Source organism: Athene noctua, chromosome Z, assembly GCF_965140245.1.
Source record: "Athene noctua chromosome Z, bAthNoc1.hap1.1, whole genome shotgun sequence".
NCBI classification, from domain to species: Eukaryota; Metazoa; Chordata; class Aves; order Strigiformes; family Strigidae; genus Athene; species Athene noctua.
This window is the reverse complement of record NC_134077.1, coordinates 43,516,934-43,534,385: the sequence shown is the minus strand read 5'-3', so window position 1 is coordinate 43,534,385 and position 17,452 is coordinate 43,516,934. Positions and strand designations below refer to the sequence as shown.

General features: G+C 41.0%; 1 protein-coding gene across 1 annotated transcript in view; it reads left to right on the top strand.

The window, feature by feature from the left end:
- KCMF1 (potassium channel modulatory factor 1) overlaps positions 1–16,686 on the top strand; it is a 59,629-nt gene extending 42,943 nt beyond the window's left edge. Inside the window, exons 4-7 of the mRNA XM_074932749.1 lie at positions 6,989–7,090; positions 11,276–11,450; positions 14,094–14,373; positions 16,052–16,686. Of these exons, the coding sequence (XP_074788850.1) occupies positions 6,989–7,090; positions 11,276–11,450; positions 14,094–14,373; positions 16,052–16,313 (819 nt within the window). The 3' untranslated portion in view covers positions 16,314–16,686. The remainder of the gene's footprint in view (positions 1–6,988; positions 7,091–11,275; positions 11,451–14,093; positions 14,374–16,051) is intronic.
- The last annotated feature ends 766 nt before the right edge of the window (positions 16,687–17,452 follow it).

Here is a 17,452-nt window from a genome sequence, read left to right as displayed (position 1 = left end):
TGTGTTTGAGAAACTTTGGGGGTTCAAATATATTTGGAATGTTGACATAAACATGGTTGGCGTGCTGTTAGGAGCTAGTGTGTTCCTGAATGTGGTTTTGGTTTTGTTTATGGTTAAGCTACTATTTAACAGTATCACTTGGAAACCTACCCCAGGGTAGTGGCTGGGCGTGTGGAGTAGAATGGGCAAGCATCTGGAACAGTGGGTACCTCCGGTGTATTGGAACTTCACTCCTGCACAGGTGCAGAATCCTGAAGAACTTGTGGAATATTTGGAAAAAATATGTTGTCACCCCGGGTAATTCCAGAGTGGCACAGCATACTGCAACATGCTGGGGCATAGCCCACACTTACGGAGTGCTATTTAACACTGTTCAGCACCCTCAAGAGGAAGAGAAGGGCTCTGCACCTGGTAACCAAGTAACAGAGGCTGCAGCTGCTACAAGCCCGGGGACAGGTGCTGTAGCTGATCCAGAGAACCAACCCATGACAGTGTCAGTTGCTCCCATACAGAAGAAGAAATACACAAGGAAATTCCCTCACAGTGTACAGGGTGATGATGCACCTGGCCCCTGTGGAGGACTTCTGTATGGAGCACTCCTTCATCATATGCCAATACTTTAGCAATAATGGACTGGACAGATGAATAGGGACCAACAGTGAATGAACTGGCTCGCCAACTACAACAATACAAAGAAAGTGTATCTTCCCCCATCATCACAGCTATGAACAAATTATTTCAAGATGTCCATCAAATTAAAGAGGACATGTCCTACTTCCCACCTGCACAGACCAGAATCTCGGCTATTGGGACCAATCGTTTCCCTACTTGAGGGAACTGGTACACACCATGGGGGAAGCTGTTGGTGTTGCCTGTGTGACCATGGAGAAGACATAAAGAAATGGGATGGCAAACCTACCTACCCCCTAGAAAAGCAGCTATGTGAGCTGGAAGGAAGAACAAGTACAGAATGTGGTCCTTCTGACTTGCAGAAACACAACTCCACAACCTATAAGGTTAAAAAGTGTGTTTATCCAGAGCTGAGGCTCACAGGGGATTGCTCCACCACAAACGTGCACAACCACCATGGTAATTTGTCTTGGCTTTATACAACGAAGTGTTACATATTCATGATATTTTCAAAAATGCCTGTACATAGTCATGATCTCTCCACAGAAAGACAGGTTTTATTATAATGAATTCTAAGAAGTCATTTCCATGTGCACCGTCCTGGTCTCCTCCTAGTTACACCTGCGCAGTGTCTCCTCGTGGTCATGGGCTGGGGTCTCGGAGATAAAGTATCTCCTCTTCCTCACTGTGGAACTTTTCACCTCTGTTTCTAGTGCAGTCTTTGTAGCCTCCTGGGTTTAGTCTAAACCACAGGGCTGGTTTCAACCAGTTTCCAGGGCTGTCGTCTTATCTTGCTACTCCATTCCTTCCTATCTTGCAACTCCATTCTAACTTGGTCAACCTATAACTACTAGATCTCTAATTCCTAAGTTTTATTTACTCAATGTCTAGTTTCTGTATTTTATTTCAATTTTCTATTCTTACTCCCCATTTCACTTTCAGGAGAAATGCTGCTCCGGTTTCCAGTAATCAAGTGCCCAAACGGAGCAGAAAAGTCGACTTTGCTCATGATCCTATGAGAAGAACTTCTGACTTGTATTCATAAGAAGTGAGTGATCAAGATGAGGCTGAAACCTGTGCACACCACACTAACCCATTTGTCATTAGTGGGTATTATGACCAACAGCAGAGGGGCCCTGCCTCCAGCCAGGCGGAGGACAGGGACAGCTGAGTTTACCGGACTCTTTGGATTCGATGGCCTGGCACATCTGACCCCCAGCAGTATAAGGCTGTAGTGGGTACTAGTGCGCAATGCACTCTAATGCCATCAAACTTTAAAGGAGCAGAGCCCATCTGTATTTCAGGAGTGACGGGGGGGGTCTCAACAGCTGACTGTATTGGAGGCCAAGATGGGCCTAAGTGGAAAAGAGTGGGAAAAACACCCCATTGTGACTGGCCCAGACGCTCCATGCATTCTTGGCACAGATTATCTCAGGAGAGGGTATTTTAAGGACCCAAAAGGGTATCGGTGGGCTTTTGGTATAGCTGACCTTCCGCTGAGTGGGAAAAGTGGCTGGTGCTCTACCTCTGTACTGACTCATGGATGGTGGCAAATGCCCTGTGGGGGTGATTACAGCAGTGGGAATGGAGCAACTGGCAGCACAGAGGCAAACCCATCTGGGCTGCTGAATTATGGCAAGACATTGCTGCTTGACTAGAGAATCTGCTTGTGAAAGTACACCAGGTAGATGCTCATGTACCCAAGAGCCAGGCCACTGCAGAACATCAGAACAACCAACCTGTGGATCAGGCTGCCAAGATGTGCAGGTTTAATTCCTGCCGGGATCTGAGAGCACGTTGCTGTTGCCCCTCCCCCACCCGCGGCCGGTCGGGCTGGAAGTTAGGCACAGACCCGGGCTAAAGTAACAAGGAATTTAATACAACAGAGTGATAAAACAATCTGAACAACAACAGTAACAGTGATAATAACAATAAACAGCAATAACAGTGAGCAAGATAAAAGATATACAGAGAAATACTGGTAGCTGGTTTACGGACAAAGGATTCCCGCCGCCAAGCCTGCCAAAGAGCAAGGTGAACCGCCCCTGGACCTGACACCAGCATGGTATGAATAACCCGGCTGGAGATCCCTTCCCCCTCTCTCTCTGTTGGGAAGCTTAACCCTATCCTAGCTGAACCAGGACACAAGATCAAGGTGGCTCAAGTAGATCTGGACTGGCAACATGAGGGTGAACAGTTTATGGCTCGCTGGGCCCATGACTCCTCAGGCCATCAGGGAAGAGATGCAACATATAGAGGGGCTCGTGACCGAGGGGTGGACTTAACCATGGATGTTACTGCACAGGTAATTCATGAATATGAGATGTGTTACGATCAAGCCAAACGGTATGGAGGACGATGGTCAAAATATAAATATGGGAAGGCCGGGCAGATTCATTATATCACTCTTCCCACAAACTCGGCAAGGCAAACACTATGTGCTTACAATGGTGGAAGCAGCCACTGGTTCGTTAGAAACTCATGGCGTGGCCCATGCCACTGCCTGGAACACCATTTTAGGCCTTGAGGAGAAAGTGTTATGGCCAACCACCAGCCCTACTCTACAAAGTTCTCTCCTACACCATATCCCTCAGCATCTCATCTAAACCACCCTTAAACACATCCAGACATGGTGACTCCACCCCCTCCCTGGGCAACCTATTCCACTGTCTGACCACTCTTTCTCTGAAACATTTTTTCCTAATGCCCAGTCTGAACCTCCCCTGTTGCAGTTTAAAGCCATTCCCTCCTGTTCTATCGCTAATCACCTGTGAGAAGAGACCAGCACCAACCTCTCTACACTGTCCTTTCAGGTAGCTGTAGAGAGTGATGAGGTCTCCCCTCAGCCTTCTCTTCCTCAGACTAAACAGTCCCAGCTCCTTCAATCGCTTCTCATAGGATTTGTTCTCCAGGCCCTTCACCAGATTCGTTGCCCTCCTCTGCACTCACTCCAGCACCTCGATATCTCTCTCGTATTGAGGTGACCAAAACTGGACACAACACTCCAGGTGTGGCCTCACCAGTGCAGAGTACAGGGGGACTGTCACCTCCCTACTTCTGCTGGTCACACTGTTTCTGACACAAGCCAGGATGCCGTTGGCTTTCTTGGCCACCTGGGCACACTGCTGGCTTGTGTTCAGCTGCTTGTCAATGAGAACCCCCAGATCCTTCTCTTCCAGACAGCTCCAGCCACACCTCCCCAAGCCTGTAGCTGTGCAGGGGGCTGTTGTGGCCCAAGTGCAGGACCTGGCACTTGGCCTTGTTGAAGCTCATCCCGTTGACGTTGGCCCACTGATCCAATCTATCCAAGTCTCTCTGCAGAGCCTCCCTATTCTCATGCAGACCAACACTCCCACTTAACTTGGTGTCATCTGTGAACTTACTGATGATACACTCTGTGTCCTTACCAAGATCATCAATGAAGATGTTGAACAGAAATGGTCCCAACACCGAGCCCTGAGGAACACCACGTGTGTGTGTGACTGGCCACCAGCTGGATTTAGCTCCACTGACCACCACTCTCTGGGACCGTCCATCCAGCCAGTGCTTGACCCAGCAGACCGTACGCTCATCCAGGCCATGGGCAGCCAGTTTTTCTATGAGAATTCTGTGGGGAACTGTGTCAAATGCTTTTCGAAAATCCAGGTAGACAATATCCACAGCTTTTCCCTCGTCCAATAGTCGGGTTATCTTGTCATAGAAGGAGATCAGGTTTGTCAGGCAGGACCTGCCTTTCATAAACCCATGCTGACTGGGCCTGATCCCCTGGTTGTCCATTATATGACTTGCAATGGCACTCGAGGTGACCTGCTCCATGACCTTCCCTGGCACCGAGGTCAGACTGACAGGTCTATAGTTTCCTGGATCCTCCTTTCTGCCTCTCTTGTAGATGGGTGTCACATTTGCCACCCTCCAGTCCAGTGGGACCTCCCCAGTCAGCCATGACTTCAGGTAAATCATGGACAGCAGCTTGGCAAGCACATCTGCCAACTCTTTCAGCACCCTCGGGTGTAACCCATCTGGTCCCACAGACCTGTGTGCATCCAAGTGGTGCAGCAGGTCTCTGACCACCTCCTCTTTAATTGTGCTGACCTCAGTCTGCTTCCCCTCCCCATGTCCCAGCTCATGAGGCTGGGTGTCCAGGGAACAGCCAGTTCCACTGCTAGATAAGATGTCATCTCTGAACCTCATTTCAGAACAGACACAAATTTTCTATTGTTGCATGGTACTGCAACCACTTTCTTGAGTTTTGCAAGGCAGTAGCTAGGCTCCTTGTACATGAACTGTAAGGACTAGGATATGTTACTGATAAAATTGAGGAGAGCTTTTCTTGCAGTAATAGACAAAAACAGACTATCTAGGGCAGTCTGGTTTCTCTTTCATTTTTGAAGATTACAGTGTCTCTTGTTGAGGTTACAGAAATACTGTGATTTCAGGTGGTTACCTTGTATTTAAATAGGGAAGTAGTGGTAATATAAGCAGACTTCTGGAAACTGGCAGGTATTCTGTGAACATGATTGATGTAGGACTTTGCAGTCATCTTTCAGACATCATTCAGGGTAACATGCTGATTTTTTTAATACAGATGATCATAACTTCAGGGGAAGCTTCTGATGGTGTTTTCCTCTTGTCTGCACCATTTGTTCGTGTGTGTTCTGTTAAAAGTGATTTTCAGTTGTCATGTTTCATCTGTGACGCTACAGTCTTTGTTTTGTCAGAGTTTATGCTTAACAGAATTTTTGCTTGCATGTAACAATGCTTGAGTAACTTTTCCCAGTCAGACTGTTTGTGACATTTAGTTCATTTTTAGAATTAGTGTTAGGATACTTGCTCTTTATAACCTTTTCTTAGTCGATTTTTTTTCTGAGGGCTGTCTCTCTTATCAGGCACATACACATTGTTCATAATGCCATTGTCCTCTTAGCAAAAGAACTTTCTTTTGCTTCACTGCTTTCAGACGTGTGTTGTTCTTCTCATGTTGGGGTTCTGCTTCCTCAGAGTAGCTTAAACGAAAACCACATTGCTTTAAGGTGTTGTCTCCTGTTGTTGTGAAAGACATTCTCAAAGATTAGGTAGCCTATAAATAAGTTTATGGACTTCAGAACCATCTGTCCAATATTCATGTATTCCTATATCCCTGAAGGGTATGATATGTTGGCATAGTTGAGTATTTATTATATTACACTGTAATAAGATGTCTTTGCTCTGTAGCATGTCTGCTTGTATGGCTTCTGTAGTGGTAAAAAATCTGGGAAGAGATGTTCTCTGAAAAGGAATGCTGAACATTAAAAATAAATGGGAAGAGGTTCTAGCGAAATGCTCTTAAAATGTCTGGTTTTCTGCATAGAGCTGACTACAAAAATTAAGGTGGCGTTAAAAATGTAGCAGTTGCTGTGAAAAGCAGTGGAGATTTTATAGTAAACTTATTTCAAGACCTTGTCCTCACCTCCATAAGAGTAATATAGGTGTGTATGCTGTTGTATAGGTGTTCTTAGCACCCCCAATCTTTTGATATCTACTGTCAACAATTTAAGTGTATGCATGAAGAGCACAGGCAACCTGGACTTTATGTTGCAGCCAGAGTTGCTCCATAAAGTCAAGACTGTTTGACTGTGAGGAACAAAGGTAAATTCATAGACAGCGGTTGCATTTAACTGTCAAAGTACTGAGCACTTAACATTTGGGGAATAATTATGTAGAATTATTTTTTTGTCTGCCATCTGTAAAATTTTAAAATTAGTCTGCAAAATATTTCAAAGAAAGAAGGAAGATACTTTTCAAACTGTTTGTGGTCATTCAGAAAATAAGTCGTAATTATGGAAATTGTAATGGCACTGTCTACTTAACGTGTATTTTCGTTTAAAAAAAAAAAAGACATCAGTGCCTTCTCCCAAAATACTGTTGTGGTAGGGACATGGAGATCAACTCTTTTCTGTCAGACCTGTAGTTATACACTGTCTGAATGGGTGTTCCCAGTTTGATACTTTAACAAATACTTACATGTAGTTTCATTCTGACTCCTCTGGGATGAGTGTCAAGCAGGCAATAGTAATCCTGTGTAATCAGACTGCTGTCTGTGGCAGAACTGGCATACAAAGACTAATTTTCAAGACATTGCATTTCAAAATTGTAGCTCTGGTTTTCATAGCGTTCTGAAAATCATAAAGATTCCTAAAATAATTTTTGCACTTGCATATGTTTTCTGGGTCTTTTGAATATATTGTTATCCAAGTGTTTGTGAGTACCTAGAATGTGATTTTCTTTAAAGCATAAGAATCAACATCTAATCATTGACTCGATGTGTCTGTTTTGTGTAAAATTTGTAAAGCTGTTTTTTTTTCTCACTTTGTCATTTCAGATTTGTCCAATATGTGCAGCATTACCTGGAGGGGATCCGAATCATGTCACAGATGACTTCGCAGCTCATCTTACACTGGAACACAGAGCTCCTAGAGATTTAATATCCTTTCCAAGTTGAGGCAGAAAGGCTAGGCTGTTTCATGTAGCAGCAATGATGACTTGTTTTGATTTTTATAGTAAAAAGGTTCTGGTTTTCGTGGAACTTATGCTGCTAAAGATCTGTATGTCAAAAATATAAAGGTTCATTTGCTAGTTTAGAAAATTATAAATACCAGACTGTGAACAGACTGTAAGTATACTTGATAGTGCTTTTTGCTCTAACAGTGAAAATGTTTAAAGAACTTTGAGAGGTTTTTCTGTTTGCACTGTGGTTTATCCTGCCTGATCATTAGACTTATTACTGCTTTATGTACTCGTTAAATATTTGTGACATGAAGATGGTAGTCTGAGGATGATTCAAGCTTAGCTGGTTTTGAGAAATGATTTTAAACTTTCTAAACTACTTTTAACACCGTGTTTTAATAATATAACTTCATAGTGTTACTGAGATTTTGTAATATAACTCAGAAAACTTTTAGATTTGCTGGGAAATAGGATGTTGTCTTTCAGTTAGCTTAGCAACAGGTTATACAGAAGAACATATGCTGAAGAGCTGGTTTCTTTTTTTTAATCCCACCCCCCCATCCCAGATTATCTGATGAAAAGTATTTTGGTTTGGGCTTTTTATTTAAATGACATGCAGGGTACATAGCCTACATACAGTAAGTAATCTCTCTGAAGTATTCCTTTGTGGCTCATTTGAACAGACAGACAAAAAAAAAATTTATTACTTTGATAGTGGCTTTTTAAAAAAGATTTTAAAAAAAAGGAAAAAAAAAATCTAAGCCCTAGCAAGTAGAGTTTATTATACTAGCAGCAGGGAGACAGTGTTAAGGAAGATGGCTCTGTTTCAGTTTTGATTGTGTTTGATTACATTTTAAGTTTGCTAGAATTACCATGACTTTAGGGTCAGGACAGGCTAAAGCCACATGTTAGTTACTACAGAATAATTGGATCAGTGCAAAGGACTTTCACATTTATTTGCTCTGCAGAGGAGTAATTAATAATGCTAAGAACACTACAAAGTTAGATAAAAGCTGTTATCTCCACCTTTCCCTGTGGACAGGAGAGGGGCTCTTAGTGGTTGGGAGGAGCAGAGTGCTGAATGCAGTGGCTCTGGTCCTGTGAGCTTGATCAGAAGTGTCCAGGGAGGTCCTCCATGGTCAGATGCCCCCCAAGGCAGGGTCTTGTCATCCTCCCTTTCAGGTAGAGATGGGATGAGATTGAGGGGAGAGCATCTTCCAGACCATTGGATCTTTCCTGGCCTTTAGATGGCTTTTCAGTGTTGCTTGATAACTGGTGTAGTGAGTCACTGAGCAATTCTTGTGTAAGTTTAGTTCTGCTCTTTCTACCAATTGTGAGTTTTTCATAGCACCTTTCTAATATGCTTTTTTTCTAACAAAATTTACATCCCTATTAACTACATAGCAATGTACCAAAGGTAAAAGTGTGGGCTTCCAACATGAGCTTAACTGCTCTGTAGTCCAGGAAGCTTAAATTTTCCAAGTTAAGGGTGAAATTAATTTCCTACTGGAATGAACGAGGTGTTTGATTAGAATTGGTGATTCTGCAGTTTTTTCTCCCCCTCCAGTATCAGAGATGCCACCAGATAGATGACTCTTAGTTTGGGAATGTTTGAGCTAGCAAAATCGATCTTTTCAAATACAGAGTAAGGCTTCAATGTTGGTCATACCAAAATGGATCTATCTTGGATATATTTTGGGAATACATTGTCCATGAATCAGTATTAAAAACAATGCATGTAGAATTTTTTGCTTGTACACTGTTATTTAGTGATCAGTGTTGTCAAGTCTCCAAAACATAAGTGTATCCTGAAGTGATTATTCCATGCTGGGCTCTACATCATATCTAGCAACAGGCAGGTCTGAAGTAGGAAAAAAAGAAGAGATGCCCCTTTTCATCCAAGGTCTGGTGGTGTAGGAAGGAATAACTGTCAAAGTCATGGAGCTGTGAGAGAGCTGGTCTCTAATACCATTTTATTGCTGTTCCAAACATCATATGAATTTAAAGTTGTACAGAACAACTTTCCATGCTGTGTAACAAACTTCATGTACAAAAAGGAGATGGAAAGAGAGAAGATTCTCTTTGCTTGCACTTTTTCTAGAGTGAGGATTTCTGTTAGTTTGAGGTAAGCTTTTACTCCTGGAGTTATGAGGAGTGGCTGGCCTCATCTTCCAAGTGTTGATTAGACATGTGTGGTTTATTTTGGTTTTTGGTTTTTTTGTGTTTTTTTCTTAAATTGTCCCAGAAGGCTGCATGTGTTTCCTGTTATAGACCTTGTGCAGCCATTGCAAGGTATGTCCTTTATTCATACAGTCTAGAGACAGCTCTTTAAAGCCCAGTTTCTTACTTCAGCAGGAAAATACTTGAAAATTTATTAAATACAGCTTTTCAGCATCAATCATACAAATAGTTCTCACATGACTATTCAGTTTATCTGTTTGTCACAAATTAAGATTTACAAAGGTTTTTCTTACTCTAGCATAGCTCATGAGACTTTGGTGCACACTTAGCTAAGTATTTAAAGAATGGTTTATCTCAAAGCACTTTAAAAGCTGCAATTAGGAAAGTTATACCACAGTATTGTGTCGGCTTGAAAAATCCCCCAATATTGTCCCTTTCTACCAGGTCTAGTTATGAAAAGCTTGCCAAACACCATGGGGACATTAGTCCATCTAATATGGTATCTCCTCACCAGCAGCATCCAGTTTTAGTACACTCAGAGGTGAAAGGCACCCTATGCTAGGCAGAGTATGTTATGTGCCAGGGGAGATCTTCCTCTTACACCCTAGATATTAAGTGGTTCACACTGTAGTGTAACTGAGTTTGAAAGAGGCAAACGTTCTCTAAAATACTTTTGTAATAGCCAGAAGTTCTTTCTTGCCATGAGAAGTCTAGTAACTTCTTTCAGTTTTAAGTTCTTGACCTCCATGATGCCCTGAGGTTTTCCACTCTGTGTTTTGTGAAAAGTACATTGGACATTACTCTTGTACAGTAATGGATACCATATAAGTAGTAAGCATACTATTAATGGCCTCAAGTTGCCCCAAGGAAGGTTTAGACTGGATATTAGGAAGCATTTCTTTGCAGAACAGGTTGTTAGGCGTTGGAATGAATGGGCTGCCCAGGGCAGTGGTGGAGTCCCCATCTCTGAAGGTGTTTAAGAGTCGGGCTGACATAGCGCTGAGGGATATGGTGTAGTTGGGAACTGTCAGTGTTAGGTTAATGGTTGGACTGGATGATCTTCAAGGTCTTTTCCAACCTAGATAAATCTGTGATTATAAAAACAAAGAAGATGGGAGTTGGGAGGATCTAAGCTAAGAGTGTAGTAACAGTAAAATAAAAATATTCAAGCCTATGCTATTTCATTTTGCACTAGTGAATTATACTTGGAATTTTTAAAATAAAAGGAAGCCTTATCTGTCTTGGAAGAATGAATGTTAATAACTTTCTGACAAAAAAAAATCTTCAAATAATTTGTTGATTGTCTGAATTTATATGAGAAAGTGTATAAAAGGTATGATTTGAAATATAAGCATCTGATATGGACAAGTAGGGTAAACCAGGAAAATTAAAGGCATCATTATCATAACTGGAATTACTGCTATTTCTTTGGCTAAAAGAGGAAAGGTGAAAGAAAGGGGTGTGATGAAAGTGCTGAATACTCCAGAAACCTCAGTATCTTAAGGACTGAAGTGATAAAACTTGGATAAAATAATGAAGTATGGAAGTCAAAAGGAATACAGTATTATGCACTTTTGATAGGAATGGCAAGAAGCTTTATTATTTTTGATACTTAAGAATTGGGGAGGGAGAATAAAAACCTCTGTAATAAGCTTGGGTGAATATGCATGTCAGTTTTCAGATTAGTGAGTAGAAAACTTTGATCTACAAAAACTAAGAAAGTAATGCTGATTTTTTTGTAGACACTACAAAAAGTTGGAGAAACACTGGGAGTTTGGTGTACACAGCACTAGGTATCTTGAGCTCAGATCAGTATGTCTTACTTGCACCATAGCTACAGTGTAGTTTACCTTTGCTTCAGAAGTTGAATCATTATTTTAGGAGTGAGGAACAGTGCACACCTGTGTATTTCACCCATCAAATGTCCTTGCTGTTTAATAGTCGATGCCAAACAGTTCTGTTTTCTTAACTTCTTGGTTACGATGAATCCAGTGGTGTTCGGCATGTACGTAGGATGTTCCACCCAGGCCGGGGTTTAGGAGGCCCTCGTGCACGTAGATCAAACATGCACTTTACTACCAGTTCCTCTGGTGGGCTTTCATCTTCTCAGAGTTCATATTCTCCAAGCAATAGGGAAGCCATGGATCCTATAGCTGGTAAGAGCTGTAACCATTAATTTTACCCTAGTTTCCTTCTTACATGGAGGAATTAAAATTCAGAATGATAATAGTTGCCCAGTTGTTATGAATCTGCATGTATAGATATGTTCCACAGTGCAAGTGTGATTTGATCGCTGCTCACACGTGAGCCATGTGCTTGGCTGGGTTGTCAACAGGGCCTGTGCATGGAGATGCTGAAACTGCTGCCTGTAGCTTGTGCTTTTAGTTCTAGACAGTATAAGTTTCCCAAACCTAATCTATGCACAGGTATATATTTTTACAAGTGATTGTGTCCAACTTCCATCACCTGTTTCAATACATCTCATTTTAATTGTCATGTGGATAAAGGTGTTTATGGAAGTAAGTATCTGTTTCAATGAAGATGAAATTGGCTGAATTTGAGTATTAATGGACATTTAAAATATGTTCAGTTTGCATTCAGGCTGCTGTATGAATGACAGACTTGCTAATATCATGCCCTTTTTTTATGTACTTGGAAATTCTTACATAAATGTACTGTTGCAAGCATTTGCAGTGTATTTTGGTAAAGTTTAGAAAAACTGTGAGGAGGAAAGGGTGTCTCATTTTCAACACCAGAAATAATGAAGATGTCTTTAGGATTCCCAGGAATAACTTATTTGGTGTATGTTTAGCTCTGATGTGAAAAGAACTTTTTTTTATGGGAAAGAAAAAATAGAGAATGAAGACAAATCCAAAACCAAATATAATTTTCCCTAGGGGGAAATCTAAATGTGTTTATGCAGCGGTCTTTGACCATGCCAGTGTGTCAGGGAAACCTCAGAATTTCTGTCATAATCTACCTTTACTTCAGATGCCAAGAAGTCATAATGCTTAAACTGGAGCTTCCTATTTAATCATGTTGTGACTTCTTCAGAGGGAGGTAGACAGACAGCCATCTTAACGAGGCATTGGCTCTGAAAGGGGAGCTGTGGCTCCACTGCCTTCCTTAATCATGGTCCCCTTGCCTGCCTTCTACTGCCTCTGGTGCCCTGTTGGCCTGTTGTGACCAGATCTAACTGATTAAATTAGCTGGGATGAAGTATACCATCAAGAGAAGAAATGTTAAGTGAGGTCACAGGAAGATCTGAAAAGAACTGGATTTGTGCAAGGAAGGAGGATGTTTGTGACATCTCCAATGCAAGACCTTGACTTTCTCTTGCAAGAGCAGCTTGTTCAGCTCAGTTAAATGTGATGTAGCTGCTGAGGTTTGTTTTCAGCCTCACAAGGCCTCCCCACTTAACAACATTAAATGTGGTATAAAATGGCATTCTTCTGAATATTTTTTTTGGTGAAAGCTGTGTTTTTGCATTCAGAGTTCAGTTGCACACTGAGCTGGATGCCCTCCTTACACCACTTCACTGTCTCAACCTCACATCTGCTTCCAAAATACTCTTGCTCTATTGTAAGGTTTAACTTACGCTTTAACTTGCAGTGAGAATAAATACATCTGAATCCTGTTTGGAAGTTTGATATGGCTCCCCTTTTACTGGAGTAATAAGTAGGGAAGACCATCAAAATTTTTCTGATTAAAACAAATGGAGGTTATAACACATTATGCTTTTAAGATGTTTTTTCCCCCTGTGGCACTTTCTAGTAGTTGCAATGGAGTTAAGTTATTTAATCTTGATATTGCTGTCACTGTTGATAAAAGTGACTTGACCATCCTGAGTTCCTGATGTGGAAAACAACTACATTTTGCTTTATTTCCTCAAAGAAAGCCTTATTTAGAAGGATCCGTATTTTGTTAAGGAAGGAAAATTGACCTATATAGTAACTTTGTGATGTAGGGATGAGGGGCAGAAGCAATATCATCCCCTACTTCCTCTGCCCTTGTATCAACTACAGCAAGCAGGTGATATAAGTGCATTTTTCACAGGGTGTAGAAGAGATGCTGCAGTAATGCACTGAGGAGTAATTTGCTGCTAGTATTTATTTCAAAAAATTCTTTGTGGATGAAACTTGCTATAAGTATTCCATCCCTCTGAACTGGAAGATTTATGGACAGAGTTCTTTTAATTGCTAGGCCATCTCTGTACTTCTAGCAGAAATAAAAAATCATACAGCACAAATGCTTGACCACTTCAGTTTTGATGTGAGGCAATGCTTTAATATGTTTTTCTAAGTAAGTATTTTAAAAAAATGTTTGGAACAATGGTATGATGTTTTTTCTTTGCTGCAGCACAGCTTCCCTCTGAGATACTGGGAAAGTGAAGCCTGTGTTTTGAGGGAACATGTGTTGAGAGGAAGATAATTTTGGCTTTGGTTGTGATTTTAAGTATTTTCTTAGTCAACTGCTATTTTGACTTGAAGTTTCGGAGAGCTGCTGCAGAGGACGTCATTGGCCAGGCGTTTCCTGTAGATTAGCTCTCCTGTTATTTTGAAGGCATTACATTTTGTCTTCTTACTTGGAATGAATCTGCATAAATAAGTCTTTATCTTCATTATGCTTTGAGACATTGAATGCTAGGACTTTTTTCATGAGCTTCATGGGCTCTTCAGCATTGTTTGATTTTATTGCTTTTAAAAAGGAGTTTATGCACTGGAAGTCAAGGTGTATCTATTCTATTGTGTAATGCTTATTTAAGATCTCTCATCATAGAACTTTCTCTTCTCTGGCAGAGCTTTTATCTCAGCTGTCAGGTGTGAGGCGTTCAGCAGGACAGCTCAACTCCTCTGGCCCTTCTGCTTCTCAGTTACAGCAGCTGCAGATGCAACTGCAGTTGGAACGACAACATGCGCAGGCAGCAAGACAGCAACTGGAGACTGCACGCAATGCAACTAGACGCACCAACACGATCAATGTCAGCACCACTATGACACAATCTACAACAACCACCAACACATCTAACACAGAAAACAGTCAACAGACTATCCAGAATTCCCAGTTTCTTCTTACAAGGTAACTTCTACCATTTCTGTTTGCCTTAGCCCTAATAGAGACATAGAGCTCAATGAAACTTGTTAGGCACATGCCCTTGTAAAGCAGTGGCTGATCAGATACATTGCAGAATTAACAGGCTAATTCACCATACAGAATATTCATGGTAGACATCAACAGTGGTCACAGAATATGTAATATATATAAAAAATGCTTCATCCGCATTTGTAGCATGGAGGTAAAACTGGTAATTCGATATCCGAGAGTAGCGGTTTATAGCTGGAGCATGGGGAATTATTTTGCTTGTGGAAAGCCAGCTCCCAGAGCTGGCTGCAGAAATACTCTGTGGTGGTCTAGTGCTGCAAAAAGGAGAGGCAATCTCACAAGGCACTGTACTTTTTGTGACACAGCTAGAACGTGTTCAAAGGAATAAACTTGAGTATGGATTTCTGCAAACCTTGAAAAGGAGGCTGGTTTTGGGTTTTGGTTGAGTAAGTTAGTCATGGCTCAGGTAGGGGACTTCTGCCAGATTCTTCAAGTCTGTAGCCAATGTACTCTGCTTTTGTTTGCATTTGTAACATCTTTTCAAACCTACTGTCTGTCTGCTTCTGAGAAATGGGTAAACATTAGTTGCTGCATCTCAACTTCAAGAGAAACAAAAAAAATATTTCTTAACTAAATTGTGCTTGTTTCCCCTACTACTTCCAGCAAAACAAGTGCATTTCCAGTGATACAAGTATATACACTTGAGTTGTAATGGAGAGGGAGAGAATCAGAAGATAGTATTGTTCAATAGGAAATTGATCTTTAGTAAAAGCTGGAAGTTGAATAGCCGTTTATACATAAATTATTTTAGAGACTCAATAACAAAGCAGATAAGGGAGGCTATTAATTAACAGAATACTTATCTGGCTTAGAAATTATACTTGGATCCCAGGGTTATTTTAAAGAGAAGTCACCCACCATGCTATTACAGTGCTTTTAGAAGGTTGTCTATTGACACTAAATAACGTTTTCTACATCTCCCTGGCCATGCCCTGCTGTACATATTCTTTTTGTTTGGTATTGTGAAAGAGTGTGGGTGTTTTAACAACTCCTGTGTCAAGAAACCTGGATTTGAGTCAATCTGATTTTTGTCTTAAGTGCAAAATAACACCATGTGACATCTTTCAATCAAAACCTCATTATTATTTGAGAAATTTAATCAAAAGTACCTGCAAGTGTCACAGATGACAGTGACTTTCAGAGTTGGATTGAGCAATTTCCTTGCCAGTCAGGGCATGCATTGTGACCTGGGAGAAGTGGTGGAATGATCGTTCTATTGTGCTTTGGGAATCCCTAAGCTTTACACATGCAGTCATCTATTCTGTGGCATATGTGAATTCAGAAATTGACCTAGAAACAAAATGGGCATGTAATGAGTGTCTAGGAAATCACAACAGCCCTCCCTAAAAGACTTCTGAATAGCAAGAAACCTCACAAATAGTTTATTTTCTTCTAACTTTAGGCTCCACTTTGAATGCTATTGTAGCAACAGGAAAAGGGTGGTCAGAGGCTGCCAAAGCTGTACATGTGGAAGGGCAAGCAGGGCTGTCATGAAGGAGTGACTTTTGAGTGCCTTTTGGTGCCTGTCAGTAGTGTCATCAGTGAAAAGGGCTTTTACCAACTGCCTGTCTTCTCTTCCCTTGCTGCTGTACAGGTTGAATGATCCGAAGATGTCGGAAGCAGAGCGTCAGTCAATGGAAAGTGAACGGGCAGACTGCAGCCTGTTTGTTCAGGAGCTTCTACTGTCCACTTTGATGCAGGAAGAAAGTTCCTCCTCAGATGAGGATGAGCGGGGGGAGATTGCAGATTTTGGTGCTATGGGCTGTGTAGATATTATGCCTCTAGATGTTGCTTTAGAAAACCTAAATTTAAAAGAGAGTAATAAAGGAAATGAGCCTCCTCCACCTCCTCTTTGATGACATCCCACTTTGCAGACAATGTCCTCTGTGCTGTATTTGCCAATGAAAGTGGACAACAACTATCTTGGGTTTGTTTTGGTGATTGTAATTTCAGGTCTGTCACTCTTGTTACATTGTGTACATTCAAAAGAAAGAGAGAAAAGATATATATGATAATCATTTCCACTTAACTAATTTTTACTTCTAGCAGGTAAATGTAGGCTGCAGTGCAGAGCAAAAAGCTCTGTGTCCTGTACCTTGACATGCAAAAGGCTCTCCTAATAGTCCACATTCAAACTGAAGAGGAAAAAAAATGAAAAATCTCTAATGAAGCTGCTGTGTGTATTTATGAATATTAATGAATAAAAACTGCTTGGATGGTTTACCTTAACTACTGCATGACGTTTTTTGCAGCGTGCATGAGTTTTAGTAACCTTGTCATTTAAAAATTTAAATACAAGGAGTTAAACTATAAAAACCCAAAGCTTTCCCATTTTTCAAACGTTACATGACAGAAAGGTTAGTGTTGACTAGCAGTTTGTGGCCACAAAGTAGCTTTTGAATAATGTGTAACAGAATGACATCTCTGTGTGCTGTTCCTGCACAGGATGGAGACTCTGCAGTGGGATATATTGTCATGACCAGGGTGTGGCATTTTGCTGTATGTGACCATTATGTTGCCCTGTTAGCCATCATCTCAGTGTGGAGTTGAACTTCATTTTATGCATCTGTAGGAGGGAGACACAACAGTAAGGCCACTACTGGAAGCTACTGCAAGGGGCTTTTGTGTGCCCTAAAATGAAATGATGTTCACTTTTGTTTAAAGTTTTTCATTTTTGTGGTTGTTAATTTTTTTAATTGTTAAATATGTTTTATTCAGGTGTAGACAATTCATATATTCTTGTGTTTAAAAAAAAAAAGTTAATCTGGATCATGTTATCTTAGTTTAAAAAGCCTTTCACAGTCTCAATCATATTTTGAGTTATTTATGTATTTGCTTCATAGTTTGCAGAGACCTGTGAGTATCAAGAGAGCTTGAGGATTTGGATTCCCAGATTGTCAGTATATTACAATTGAATCCTTAATGTTAACTTTAGCACCTTTTATTTATTGTTTCTTTTGGTTATTTTTGCTGGTATAAAAAAGTTGAAAAAGCC